The following is a 14,160-nucleotide window of genomic DNA, read 5'->3' as shown; positions in this document are numbered from 1 at the left end:
CACTGTACAGTGGGGCTGAGCCCACAGCATGCGATACTTCGCTTGGTGAGGGAACAGCAAAGGACAGGGGCAGGTAGAGGACATGTGATTTCAGTGGGCTTGCTCCCGGGCCATGCCAACTAACGGTTGTGTCTGACGTACCCACCGACCGTTGGCTGTAGGTGTCAGAGGTGACCTGGGAAGAGGAAGACGACCGAGCCAACCAATCAATGACGGCAGGGTTCTCGGTGGAGACACGACCGCTGGATGACACCGGGAGCACTGGCCTCTGGCTGCGAATAGTGCTGCCTCGACCCCTTCCTCTGCTGCCACGTCTGCTCGCTCCTAAAAAATTGCCTCCTCTGCCACTCCTCTGCATGTTGTCTGACATACTCTTTAATTCAACGATTATGTGTCCCTGAGTAACAATTCTCTGGCACTCCGTAACAATTCTGTCTGTCCCTGAGTAACAATTCTCTGGCACTCAGTAACAATTCTGTCTGTCCCTGAGTAACAATTCTCTGGCACTCAGTAACAATTCTGTCTGTCCCTGAGTAACAATTCTCTGGCACTCAGTAACAATTCTGTCTGTCCCTGAGTAAAAATTCTGTGGCCATAATTAAAGTTTCTGTGGCCCTAAGTAACAATTCTCTGGCACTCAGTAACAATTCTGTCTGTCCCTGAGTAACAATTCTCTGGCACTCCGTAACAATTCTGTCTGTCCCTGAGTAACAATTCTCTGGCACTCAGTAACAATTCTGTCTGTCCCTGAGTAACAATTCTCTGGCACTCAGTAACAATTCTGTCTGTCCCTGAGTAAAAATTCTGTGGCCCTAAGTAAAGTTTCTGTGGCCCTGAGTAACAATTCTCTGGCACTCCGTAACAATTCTGTCTGTCCCTGAGTAACAATTCTCTGGCACTCAGTAACAATTCTGTCTGTCCCTGAGTAAAAATTCTGTGGCCCTAAGTAAAGTTTCTGTGGCCCTGAGTAACAATTCTCTGGCACTCCGTAACAATTCTGTCTGTCCCTGAGTATGAATTCTGTGGCCCTAACTAGCGTTTCTTTGTCCCTAAGTAACAGTTCTGTGGCCCTGAGTAACAATTCTGTGTCTGTGCGAGTAACAATTCTGTGGCCCTAAGTAACAGTTCTGTGGCCCTCAGTAACAGTTCTGTGTCTGTGCGAGTAACAATTCTGTGTCTGTGCGAGTAACAATTCTGTGGCCCTAAGTAACAGTTCTGTGGCCATCAGTAACAATTCTGTGTCTGTGCGAGTAACAATTCTGTGTCTGTGCGAGTAACAATTCTGTGGCCCTAAGTAAAGTTTCTGTGGCCCTAAGTAACAATTCTCTGGCACTCAGTAACAATTCTGTCTGTCCCTGAGTAACAATTCTCTGGCACTCAGTAACAATTCTGTCTGTCCCTGAGTAAAAATTCTGTGGCCCTAAGTAAAGTTTCTGGGGCCCTGAGTAACAATTCTCTGGCACTCAGTAACAATTCTGTCTGTCCCTGAGTAACAATTCTCTGGCACTCAGTAACAATTCTGTCTGTCCCTGAGTAAAAATTCTGTGGCCCTAAGTAAAGTTTCTGTGGCCCTAAGTAACAATTCTCTGGCACTCAGTAACAATTCTGTCTGTCCCTGAGTAACAATTCTCTGGCACTCAGTAACAATTCTGTCTGTCCCTGAGTAAAAATTCTGTGGCCCTAAGTAAAGTTTCTGTGGCCCTGAGTAACAATTCTCTGGCACTCAGTAACAATTCTGTCTGTCCCTGAGTAACAATTCTCTGGCACTCAGTAACAATTCTGTCTGTCCCTGAGTAAAAATTCTGTGGCCCTAAGTAAAGTTTCTGTGGCCCTAAGTAACAATTCTCTGGCACTCAGTAACAATTCTGTCTGTCCCTGAGTAACAATTCTCTGGCACTCAGTAACAATTCTGTCTGTCCCTGAGTAAAAATTCTGTGGCCCTAAGTAAAGTTTCTGTGGCCCTGAGTAACAATTCTCTGGCACTCAGTAACAATTCTGTCTGTCCCTGAGTAACAATTCTCTGGCACTCAGTAACAATTCTGTCTGTCCCTGAGTAAAAATTCTGTGGCCCTAAGTAAAGTTTCTGTGGCCCTGAGTAACAATTCTCTGGCACTCCGTAACAATTCTGTCTGTCCCTGAGTATGAATTCTGTGGCCCTAACTAGCGTTTCTTTGTCCCTAAGTAACAGTTCTGTGGCCCTGAGTAACAATTCTGTGTCTGTGCGAGTAACAATTCTGTGGCCCTAAGTAACAGTTCTGTGGCCCTCAGTAACAGTTCTGTGTCTGTGCGAGTAACAATTCTGTGTCTGTGCGAGTAACAATTCTGTGGCCCTAAGTAAAGTTTCTGTGGCCCTCAGTAACAGTTCTGTGTCTGTGCGAGTAACAATTCTGTGTCTGTGCGAGTAACAATTCTGTGGCCCTAAGTAAAGTTTCTGTGGCCCTAAGTAACAATTCTGTCTGTCCCTGAGTAACAATTCTCTGGCACTCAGTAACAATTCTGTCTGTCCCTGAGTAAAAATTCTGTGGCCCTAAGTAAAGTTTCTGTGGCCCTGAGTAACAATTCTCTGGCACTCCGTAACAATTCTGTCTGTCCCTGAGTAACAATTCTCTGGCACTCAGTAACAATTCTGTCTGTCCCTGAGTAAAAATTCTGTGGCCCTAAGTAAAGTTTCTGTGGCCCTGAGTAACAATTCTCTGGCACTCCGTAACAATTCTGTCTGTCCCCGAGTATGAATTCTGTGGCCCTAACTAGCGTTCCTTTGTCCCTAAGTAACAGTTCTGTGGCCCTGAGTAACAATTCTGTGTCTGTGCGAGTAACAATTCTGTGGCCCTAAGTAACAGTTCTGTGGCCTTCAGTAACAATTCTGTGTCTGTGCGAGTAACAATTCTGTGTCTGTGCGAGTAACAATTCTGTGGCCCTAAGTAAAGTTTCTGTGGCCCTAAGTAACAATTCTCTGGCACTCAGTAACAATTCTGTCTGTCCCTGAGTAACAATTCTCTGGCACTCAGTAACAATTCTGTCTGTCCCTGAGTAAAAATTCTGTGGCCCTAAGTAAAGTTTCTGGGGCCCTGAGTAACAATTCTCTGGCACTCAGTAACAATTCTGTCTGTCCCTGAGTAACAATTCTCTGGCACTCAGTAACAATTCTGTCTGTCCCTGAGTAAAAATTCTGTGGCCCTAAGTAAAGTTTCTGTGGCCCTAAGTAACAATTCTCTGGCACTCAGTAACAATTCTGTCTGTCCCTGAGTAACAATTCTCTGGCACTCAGTAACAATTCTGTCTGTCCCTGAGTAAAAATTCTGTGGCCCTAATTAAAGTTTCTGTGGCCCTAAGTAACAATTCTCTGGCACTGAGTAACAATTCTGTCTGTCCCTGAATATGAATTCTGTGGCCCTAAGTAACAATTCTCTGGCACTGAGTAACAATTCTGTCTGTCCCTGAATATGAATTCTGTGGCCCTAACTAGCGTTTCTTTGTCCCTAAATAACGATTCTGTGGCCCTCATTAACAAGTCTGTGTCCCTGAGTAATGGTTCTCTGTCCCTAAGTAACTTTTCTCTGTCCCCAATTATCGTTTCTGTGGCCCTAACTCTGTCCCTGTCCCTAGTACAGAGCGGTCTGCCTCTGTTCAATGACTGCAGGCAAATGAAGAATTCCAAAATGGCCGCTATTTATAGCTCGACCATTACACAGTGCTGGCTGGCTGGCTGCTGATTGGCTGATGCGATCACATGTCGTTGAGGAATGCATTATGGGTCAGCGCGCCTTGTCTGCGCGCCTTCCCAGGCATCCCCGCTCCGTCGCCGCACATGTCAGCCGCCATTTTCTGAAAAATTTTGATTCGCGCGTCCGAATTAGGCTATTTTTCGGATTCGGCACGAATCGAAATTTTTCCGATATTCGACTCGAATTCCACTTCGGATACTTCGATTCGCTCATCTCTAGTTATTGAGCATGCAGGTGAGTTTTTCATTAACCATGATCCAATTCAGTTTATTTTTAACATACTCAAGTGATATCACCGATCGCTTCCAATGCTTAGCAATAGTGATCCTTGCAGCCAAAATCATATAAAGGATCGATTTGATTGATTTTTTTGGGGGGATTCCTGAAGGCAACTTCTGAAAAAGGGCTGCCTCTGGGGACCTACAGATATTCACTCCTGTCACTAAGTAAATAAAATTAAACATTCGGATCCAAAATCTGGAAACAACGGGCACTGCCAATAGATGTGGCACATAATTCCCACCTGCTCACAGCACCGAAAACAGGAAGGCAATGTAGTAGAATGTATTTATGCAAGACATGTGGGAACCAAGTACCATGGTAGAAGTGTTTTATAGTGTTTTATGTTACATTAGTGTTATGTTGATAGAAATCTTGGACAGAGCGTAAGCAGTGTCCTGCCAGTCAACCAATTCTAGGGAGATATTTAAGTATCGTTCCCAATGGACCACACAAGGGAGCTTGGTTTTTAGATCAGTAAGGGAAGTATAGATAGTGGATATTCGACCTTTCAACATACCAGTAGCTTGACAGGATAGTGCAAGGATGTGAGCGTTAGGTGTTCCTTCAATAACTTAAGTTTGGATGCAGTCATTTTATGAGAGTTCAAAGAGAGTCCCGAAGCTTGAGAAAATTGCTGCAGTAAAGCAAACAAATTAGGTAAGGACACCTGGGGTATTGAGATATACATAAGGACATCATCAGCAAACAGGGAGAACAAATAGCGAGGGATTCAATCGCCAATGTGAAAAGTAAGGGGGAGAGTGGACAACCCTGTCTAGTACCACATCTGATAAGAAGAGAAGACGATTTATACCCGATTTATTCCCTTATATGGTCCATTGGGAACAAGACTTAAATATCTCCCTAGAATTGGTTGACTGGCATACGGAAATCTGAGCCGAAGGAGTACAATATAAAGTTTTCAATAGAGAAATAAGGGTGGAGCCAAACCCAAAGGCACTCAGCACGTTCAATAAGTATTCTCAGGTCAAACTATCAAGCACCTTGTGACGATCCAATGATAAAAACAATATTTCCCTGAGTAGGAAGGTATCCCAATTAGATTTCAATGCAGATATCAACGCTAGAAACTGACAGATCTGATCCAGTGTTTGAGGTCCTCGTATGAACCCTGAAAGGTCATCGTGAATGTAGGTTTCCAGAAAGGTATTAAGATGCAAAGCCAGAACCTTGCAAAGCCAAAACATTAGTAAGGATCTTCAGATCGCAAATGATCAGAGAGATAGGGCGGTAATTAAGAATATTGATAGCATCTTTGTTAGGTTTAGGAATAAAACTTGTATATGTCCTATTTCCATCATGTGGCACTATACTTCGATCCCGCAGGTGGTTAAAATAAAGTGCCATATGTAGAACCAAAATTTCTGCGAAAATTTTATAATAATTATGAGGGAGACAATCAGGTCCCAATGATTTGTGTAAAGCTAAAGTCTTAATAGTCTTCTGGATTTCTTCACAAGTAATAGACTGGTCCAAACATTCCCTATGAGCCTCATGAAGAGACAGAAGAGTCAGAAAATGAATAATGGATGGGCAGGCAGGCATCTTCTTGGGGTTGGCGATAAAGGTTAGTATAGATGGAATTAAATTCCTGAAGAAATTTACAAGGCTCTTGGGATATGTTACCATTCATTAGTCTGATTTTGGGGAGAGTTAGATGAGAGTGTCTAGGGGATAACGTACGTGCTAACAGGGAACCTGGTCTATCTCGCCATGTGAAAAACTTATGGTTAGCCCAATGCAGCTGTTTTTCTGCTTTTGTAGTGAGGCATACATTACGTTGCATGCGGACTTTGCCAAGTTTAGCCAACAGGTCATAGTCGGGGGTCTTTTTATGCTGAGCAGCAAGAGCATCATAAGCTTTCAATTCATTACAAGCTCTTTTGAGTCAAGAGGACAACTGGATAAGAACTGAGGCCAATTAATAGCGAGAGTTGTATCTCCTGCCTGATTGGTTTCAAAGTAAAACTTCAAATGGGTAAAGATGTCAAGACAATAGGATTAATTGCTCAAGAGAGATTTGTTTAAATGCCAGTGTGGATTGGCCATTTTAGCCGTCTGATTGGAAAGCGTCAACAGGATAGGGTAATGGTCAGACCAAGATGTAGAAACAATCTCAGTGGTGAGCATTCTAGGAAGGAATCCCAAGAGGAGAAATATATGATCTATTCGGGAATAACAATTATGAGCCCTGGAGAAATGAGAATAGTCCCAGGAGGTCGAGTTAAACCTCTACGGGTTCTATTTAAAATGGAACATACTGTAGATGCAGAAATCCACTTTTCATGGGACATTGCAGTATTACTCCACACTGTGTTGTCATTTTACAAACCATCTGTAATATGCAGTCTGTGGTATGGAACCTGCAAACTACTATCATAGGGGACCAGTCTGGTCATGTGACTATGCTATCTTCCTCCAGACACTTTTTTTCTATTAATTAGTAAAATGAATGTGGCTTTTCTTGATTTGGACTCCTGACCATGCAATGATTGTTCAATGTTGTAAACAGACATCAGTTGGCACACACAGAACTGCTGATCATATTAAACCACCCAAAAGGCAAAGTTCTGCTTTAAGTCCTCTGAGGATCACTGAGGAAATCACGTGACGATCATGACGTAACGCGTAGATGCGCGGTGACAAACGTGCGGTAGGCGCCATCTTGCTACACCCAGTGTTCTACAGTACACCCACAGCATGTGGGAAAACTTCCTGATTGTTTCTGCTTTACTGTGAGTGTTCATTTGGCGTTTTGCCTATGCGCAATTAATATTAAATAGTGTTACACTATGGAGGTCTCTTTTGCTTGCTTTTACATGGCCTTGGTATGATATTTATGTACATATGAGCTGTACTGCAGTTATCTGCTGTTGGAGGGAGAGCCTATGCTGTAAGGAAGTTACCATTTGAGGGTATGTGGAGCCATTGGAGCCTGGTTTTGCTGTATGGTGTGGAGCTAGCTGCTATATAAGGCGTTGTGGCCCTTAGGGATCGCGGTAAAGAGGTGAGGAGGTATTTTGGCCATTTAAGGATAATTATCCACCTGTGTGTAGCACAAGCACCATAAGCATTCATTGCTGAAGATTGAAGCACTTGCTGCATTTGTATTTTTGCACAGTATATTTTTTTGCACTTTTTTCTGGACTTCATTTTTGTAATTTTTTATCCATATTTATCACTGTATGAGTTTCTGTTATATGTATTTGGTATTTATTGGGAGTCACAGCACTAGTCACTTTTGAGTACAGGTTATCCCACTATTTGGGACTCACTTTGTCACTTTATCTATTGATCCCATTTTGGGATTGGGTGTTTTCTGCACTGTATTGTAGGTCCAGGTTTGGGACCAGGTATATTTTGCACAAATTATCACTTGTTGATTCACGGTATATAGATACAGAAGGATCCATCACTTATTTATGTTACATAAGTTTTTATGATATATTCATTCACTATATATTTATTTACTTGTTTTATGTAGCACTGCACGAGTATTATTTATCATTTAGTTCACACCTGTGCTCTTTTATGTGCGTTTTGCAGCATATAACAACACATGTGTCATGAAAATACATTGATTCCAATGAGGTCATTCACATCTGGGTTCTTCGTTATAAAAAATGAGGACTGTCTGATATTTTTATGCATTTACCACGAAAAAATGTGTAAAACACATGTAAAATGCACTAAAAATGTGCTTTGAAGACCATAAACAAAACAGAAGGAAAATGTATTACAGCAGAAACAGAGAGATGTGAACTCAGACCTAATAATTAAGTTAATATCATTCCACAAAAGCTGATGTGTTGTCTTCCTAATGGTATTAAAGAAAGCGCTTAAACTGACATTTGCTACTGTTATCATATACTTTCATGACTGGATGTAGTAACTCATATATCATACAAGTACAAAGAATGTTTTATTATGTGTTTTTTATGGCCACTATATTTCAGTGAATAAAGACATATATGAACATGTGCTACAATTACAGCACCAGCATTCAATCATGAAATGCTTCACATCCTCCCATGTAAAACATTAGCATCAAAATGTAAGTTATATAATGTTTGTATATTACAATGTCAAAATTTTACAATATCATAATGATTTGATGACGATGATGAACAATAATGATTTGCTTTCATGCTGCTGTACATTAGTGAATGCCATTTTAAGAGCTAATAAATGCACTTAATAGAATTTTTAATTGAAGGACAATATGCACCTCAGTCAGATGATGTTTTTTTCTCTTCTGACTATAACAGATGCTAGAGAGGAAAACAACTGTAAATGTATACCTTGCTAGAACTTGATGAACACTGCACTCTCCTATTATTTGACACCCTTTTCATTTTGCATTGATTAAATGCCGTGTTTAATTGATTTTTTACTCCATCGCAGTACAATCAGAATGCAACGATATAAGTGACACCAAAGATACACAGAATGCACTAATAAACAATTTATTTTTATGTTAAATACTAAAGGATAAGTGCTCCTAGATTGTAAGCTCTAACGAGCAGGGCCCTCTGTTTCCTCTTGTATCAAATTGTATTGTAACTGTGATGTCTACCTTCATTTTGTAAAGCGCTGTGCAAACTGTTGGCGCAATATAAATCCTGTATAATAATAATAATAATAAGTAGGAGTGGTTAAAACTTGCCAGGTTCTCTAGTTACTGTGTATGTCCTGTTGGGGAAATTTCCTACACTTCCTGTCCCTGAGACACAACAATAAGTGGAAATCTCTCAAAGCTAAGAGTAAAACCCCTTTTAGACAGTTGTCCCCAGAACAGCTATCCAAATTGGGAAATTTCTCTTTACCAGCTGTTCCAAAGACTACTGTATAATTTAGGATTTTCCAGGACAAATAGAGACACCGACAGCAATAGAAATGTGACAGGGGTTCCAACCTAAAAAAATATCAGTCAATAGTGCAGTTAAGAAAAGTATGCAACCTATAGCGCAGTCGATGCTAAAACAGATATGACCCCTTAGTATCCTCTAGTGGTAAAGACAAAACATAAATATTCAGTCAGTACTCAAGTTTTAATATAAAACAAGAACTGTCAAATCAAAAGTATAACAATTTTGAAATATCCATAATAAAGTTATCTTCTTTCAGTGGTAAAAATTAAAGCAGAGCTTTACCCGTAACAACTTGATAGAAAATAATGTTCTTTAGCAAGGAACATACATTCCACATTAATAATTATTCAACTAAAAGTAGTGTGTGCTGTAAATTGCTTCCAACATTGTTCCTGTTTCTTCTTGCTGGAAGCTGCCATTTTGCTGAAGCCCAGAACCCATGAGCAGCAGTCTTTAGATTGTCAGCAGATTGGCCTCTACAAATTCGTCAGTGCCTAAAAATAGAGAGAAACTGAGCATGGGCAGAGCAGGGTGGACAGCGCATTACTGGATTTTAAACAGTATAGGCACTTATTTTTAATGTTTTACATAGCTATACCTACAAAATGGGCCAGCATGCAGTGATTTAGCAGGACTTAATTTTCTGACTGAAGTTCCACTGTAACACTGTCCATTTGGCACACATAAAGAAACAATCCCGTCTTTCCCTTACTAGATCGGTGGTGTATGGTGTTCCACTTATATACAGCTGTAGAATATTGTGACCATTGTGAGTACTTTAACCACTTCCCGTCCGGCCCATGTTTATAAACGGCCTCCCGCACCCTGCTTGTGCCAGGGAGCGCGCAGCACCACAATCTGGTGCCCGCTGTGTCCTCCGGACCCAGTGGAATATCGATCGTCGGACAGGACCTCTGTGCGAGGTCCCGATCATGTTATCACTGATTGGCCACTCAGTGACCACATGAAGAATAGTAAGCAAGATGTCACTTCTGACATCATTGCTTACCACGTGTGAAATCTGTGAATGATCACAGAGGTCACATGGTACAAGGCTATTCACAACAGCCTTGTACCATGTGACAAGCTGTGACCAATCACAACTTACACAGTAGTTCTCAATGGCTGCAAGAATACAGCTAGAGAGAAGGAGAAATTATTGCTTTTACAGCCTTTATGGGTGTAAAAGCAATCAGTGTAAAAAAAAAATCTTCATCACTTCCCACAAGTAGTATAGTGTCACCATGGTGACACTGTACTGCTAGGGTGACAGTATGTAAAAAAAAAAAAAAAATGTAAAAAAAAATGTTTAAAATTATAAGTTTTGGTTATAAACTAATTTGGTTATTTTGTTTTACTAAAAAGATATCAGAATACATTTTGGCCAAGATTTATGATGAAATACTATTTATTTGCAAAATGTTATAAGAAAAACACTTTTTTTTTTAATTTTTGGACTTCATCATTTACATAGCAAAAAAAATAAAAATCCCAGTGGTGAATAAATACCACCAAAATAAAGCTTTATCTGTCTCAAAAAAAATTCATATGGGTACAGTGTTGCATGACCGCACAATTGTCATTCAAAGTGTGATAGCACTGAAAGCTGAAAACTGGCCTGGACAGGAAGGGGGTAAAAGTGTCCGGACTGGAAGTGGTTAAAGTGGAACTAAACCCTCCTTTTCATTATTCAAAACTCATTATTTATTTCAAAAAGTACTTGACTAGTATAAAAGTTTTGAAACTAAACCATGGCAAAAGTAACAATTATTCTAACTATTTTATACATTTATGTATAAAACTATGTCCATGATCAAGGGATTACACATAGTCTTTTTATTAGCTCCACTCTTCTCGTGATGGTAAAACATGGTTTCCCTGGGGCAACCCATTTGGTGGTTCTTCTGCCTTGACTTACAGTATAGTATCTAGAAACTGTAGAATATTGATTTTGTCCTTTGGGACCTGTGAAAATTTCAGAGCACAACGAGCATACTTTCCTGCATCACTATGTGAATAAGAATGGCATGAGTATGTTCCTCAGGAGGTTGCACTACTTTTGTTGCCTAACTTTTAATAAAAAAGTTTGTAAACAAGAAAGAATGGCATGAGTAATGTCAACCAACTGTACAACCAGCAATTAGAAACTCAAGACCTGGAACATTTGCCAGGAAGCTCAAAGCATAGTGCAAAGGAGCCCAGATTTTGCTGTATGTCCAAAAACTGTACAGTAACACAGTCAAAACATATGAAGGGGTGATAGGAGGGGGGCTCCAATGAGAAAATATCAACAGAAAAATCATATACAGTTCATTGGGACTTTAGATGCAAACTGCACAGCTACAGATATGTTTTTTGCCTTTTTGATTCATGATATAACAACAAATCAACCTGCGCTTGCAGTCAAAAAACAGCAGAAAAAGAAGCTCACCTTATATTCTGAGAAGCAATATAAATAAGATTTTGTTAAAGAAGCAGTACTGCATGGATGCACCCATCGACGTCCACAGCCTGCTATGACAGTGTGGCCAGCCAGGTACAATGTACCATGTATGGTGGCAGTGTCCTAAAGTATACCAGCTTTTGGATTAAACTCTTTACATTTATTTGGTCGGTGAAATTAACAAATATTCCTAGATCTGAAGAAGTGGCCTTATTTCAAAAACTAGATCCTGCCATCCCAAAATGGTCTAGACAGGTAGCCTCTTATAATCTTAGCGGCCATAATTGCTGTAGCAAGATGTGTACATGTCAAACAAAAATGTAATTAGATCCTGATCAAAGACAAACTTGCATGTACCCTCCAGAACAATAAAATTAAATCTGGACCCTTGGATTAAACATTCTTCATCCGATTGGTGAGACCTGGGAGGAACCCTCTATACCAACCATGGCAACTTTACCTCTCCTTCTATTTTCCTCCTTTTCTTACTTTGCCCCTTACCATAATAGGCTCCAAAGGATTCCTGATTATAGATTATTGGCGATCTTAGACATAGGGTCTTACTGGGGATTATCCCAGAAGTTCTACCATCTACTGGTAGTGTTTGCGAACAAACTTTTGTATTCATTGCCATACACAAATCCTTACTCTTTGAGAGTAGTCTGCTGCGATGGGTCAGAGTCCAGATGGTTTTCTACCTTACTTTTCGGCTCTGTGTGGCTAGGGAAAGCAAGTATTTGCTATGAGCTTTATTCACGCACTAATAATGGATGATTATTGTATATCTCTTTCATGATATATCTCTGTTATAGTTTACTGGTTCTGTAAATTGTTTATTTATCTCTTCTGTTTTTGTTATAAAAATCTTAATAAACAGGTTGAAATATAGTAGTAGTGCTAAATATAAAAAAAAAATTATCAATTGACCAAAACATTGCAAAATACCAATAAATGTAAATGGAAATTGTTCACTTATCATAACCCACTTAGTTTGAGCAATGTCTGCCATACATATAAAATTTTAAATAAAATCCAAACTGTACAGCGAAAGTCAAGCCAAGTACAAGATAGTGCATGTGCTTGAGTGCTCCAATCAAAATTATTTAAAAAAAAAAGTCCCAGTGACACTCCTTAACCTCCCTGGAGGTATTCCCGAGTGTAGCTCGGGGTAAAGTTTCAGTATCACAAGCGGTAACCCCGAGCTACACTCGGGAATACCATGCGGCGCTGCTCCGCGATCCCTCTATCACTTACCTTGTCCTGCGCTCCCGCGATGTCCCTCCTGCAGTGTCCCCGGCAATGTAATCCGGCGGATGCCGGCATCTGTCTTCTGGGTTCCGTACCCTGCGAGCATCGGGACATACGGGGGACGGGACGGAACGGCGGGAAATTTGAAAATGACAAAAAGTGACATTCACTAAAATCACATAGTAAAACATTACTGTATCAAAGCATTTCACATACATTTTGTCCCGAGTGCTTTGTCCTGCGCCCTGCCTGCATTTTTACTGTTCTTTCTGCCTGGAAACTGAGAAACGTCCATGGTGTCCAAAAAGCGTCCCTTCAGGTCAAAATCGGTTTTAGACCAGCTAGAGAACAGCGATAGTAAATCAGAACCACTTGCAGAACTGAGTGATAATGATTCGTGGGGAAATTCGTCATCAGACACTGAAAACAATTTTGCGACTTTGCTCAGTGATGTGCGAACTTGGCGCTATATTTAAAATTTTAGTGTTTTTGGTTTGATTATATTATTGAATTAAACTTATTATTATTATATTATTATTTTTTATGATTATTTATTAAATTATAATTTATGATTTCATGTTTCAAGTTTTATCCTACCCGGGATGTTTACTAGACTCTTGTTCGGACAGATTTCAGTGAGTTATTCCTAAGAATTACAGGCCTACAATATAAAACGCCAAATTTCCATGCAAAATAATGGTGCCGCTTTCAGCACCAAAAATCTGAAATAATAATACCGCCAGGGAGGTTAGTGAAACAAATAGATGCTCTAATAAGATTTCCTTCCCCAGTGCAAGGCAATTCAAGTGCTCAGGTGAAAGAAAAAACATGTTACCAGTACGCCATGAGCCCCATTTACAGAGTTGTCATAACAAGCATACACTCTTACGTGTACAGCACAACCTTCTTCCCACATGCATGTCAAATGTACTGATTGAGATTGCTGTTGATTTTACTTGTGAAGTGCTTTTGAGTTTATGATTCTATATGCGTGAATTTTACTATATTTTAATAAACATAGTTTGTGGATTCATATTATGTATTTCATCTCCTGTACATTCATTGTTTGCTGCTGTGGAGAGCTGGATATGTACGATCGGCAGTGTAGGGAGAATGTTGAGCAGAATGCATAAGTTTATGCTTGCTATGGCGTTCTGGTAAGTATCTTTTTGTTTCACCAGAGCCCTTGGATTGCCTTGCACTGGGGTGCCTTGGTCACTTTGATCATGTTTTTTTTTATTGATAAGCCAAAGACTGGTGCAAAGAATCTGTGAACAACAGAGCAACCAATTAGATTGTTTGGCTGGTCACAGACTTTAGTGAAGTTAATTGAGAAAAACACTGTGAACATCCTCCAGGTAGGCCACTGTTAAAGCATAGTACAACCCCCTATATACATGTAAGCTCATAGTACATACTGTATAGAAGATGATTTACTAAGTAATAGGCAAACAGACTGTTCACTTTGCAAGGGAAGTTGCTCTTTTTCCTAGAGCCTAGTGAAGGAGATGAAGCTCTCCTGGTTTCCATCATCCTATCACATTCAAGCAAATATGCTGCTTTTTAATTT

The 14,160-nt window shown here is 40.2% G+C and overlaps 1 protein-coding gene across 2 annotated transcripts in view; it reads right to left on the bottom strand.

Moving 5' to 3' along the window:
* The window catches only part of LOC149461455 (SWI/SNF-related matrix-associated actin-dependent regulator of chromatin subfamily A member 1), a 277,776-nt gene that overhangs the window by 31,467 nt on the left and 232,149 nt on the right, over window positions 1–14,160 (bottom strand). The window contains exon 23 of one of the 2 annotated variants that reach the window (XM_089678297.1): window positions 9,061–9,393. The exons of the other annotated variant lie outside the window; for it this stretch is intronic. Within the exon in view, the coding sequence (XP_089534423.1) occupies window positions 9,376–9,393 (18 nt within the window). The 3' untranslated portion in view covers window positions 9,061–9,375. Of the gene's footprint in view, window positions 1–9,060; window positions 9,394–14,160 lie in introns of those variants that run through there. 2 annotated transcript variants of the gene reach the window in all.

Source organism: Staurois parvus, unplaced genomic scaffold (genome assembly GCF_062004578.1).
Source record: "Staurois parvus isolate SC_StPar_1 unplaced genomic scaffold, SC_StPar_1.0 ptg000202l, whole genome shotgun sequence".
In the NCBI taxonomy this organism is placed as follows: Eukaryota; Metazoa; Chordata; class Amphibia; order Anura; family Ranidae; genus Staurois; species Staurois parvus.
Note: the sequence above shows the minus strand (reverse complement) of the source record. Positions and strands in the feature narration are given on the sequence as shown.